The sequence below is a fragment of the Alligator sinensis genome, unplaced genomic scaffold (assembly GCF_000455745.1).
Source record: "Alligator sinensis unplaced genomic scaffold, ASM45574v1 scaffold1554_1, whole genome shotgun sequence".
Lineage (NCBI taxonomy): Eukaryota > Metazoa > Chordata > Crocodylia > Alligatoridae > Alligator > Alligator sinensis.
The window spans coordinates 59,171-59,900 of NW_005843704.1; the positions used below are offsets into that span (position 1 = coordinate 59,171).

At 50.5% G+C, this 730-nt stretch overlaps 1 protein-coding gene across 1 annotated transcript in view; it reads left to right on the top strand.

Annotated features, from left to right (window-relative positions):
- The window catches only part of LOC106723377 (putative small proline-rich protein 5), a gene marked incomplete at its 3' end in the record, with an annotated part of 4,735 nt that extends 4,009 nt beyond the window's left edge, over positions 1 to 726 (top strand). Inside the window, exon 3 of the mRNA XM_025195677.1 lies at positions 667 to 726. Coding sequence (XP_025051462.1) covers positions 667 to 726 — 60 coding nt within the window. The remainder of the gene's footprint in view (positions 1 to 666) is intronic.
- Positions 727 to 730: the final 4 nt, after the last annotated feature.

The window sequence follows — 730 nt, forward strand, 5'->3', positions numbered from 1 at the left end:
AACACGGTAAGTCTGAGAAATGCTTTCTCTTTCAGACGCAGAGCAGCAGCTTTCTTAGAGTATCTGTTTAGGGAAAAGGGTATGAAAACTATAAGTGGGTGTTAAAGAGGAGCTTCACCTGAGCCAAAGTTGTGGCTGCCTGGCTGGTAACACCAAAGACCTGCGCAGGATGCACTGACAATGGGGGGAATATTAAACCGAAGGGACAAAGCTGAGGGATGGTAAAAGAAGTCACTGGGCAGATGGAATAAAAGTTTCCAAAGTCCTTGCTGGCAACATGCTGGGAGAAGACACAGTGTCTTTAGAGTATTTCTGACCTCTCTGAAACCAGGTGCATCCAGCTGGAAACAGCCACAATAGCTGAGAGACCATAGCCTAAACCCAGAAATACCAGACAGAGTAGACATCAGTTGTGTGGGATCATGTCCAAACCAGCTTAGAAGTTCAAAGGAAAACAGTCTGGTCAGGGCCCCTCAGAAACAGTCCTGGGGTCCCTCTCATCCACTCTCTCTTTCTTGCAGCTTTGCCTACACAACACAAAGATGTGCTCTCGCAGATCTTGCCACGACCACGGATCCTCATCCCACGGATGCCACGGACATGAATCGTCCTGCCACGGCTCTAGCTCATCCATTCCCTGCATCATCGAGAAACCTGTGCCCGTCTGTCCCGTGCAGCCCTGCTGCCCCCCTGTGCAGCAATGCTGCCCACCCATGCAAAAGTGCTGCCC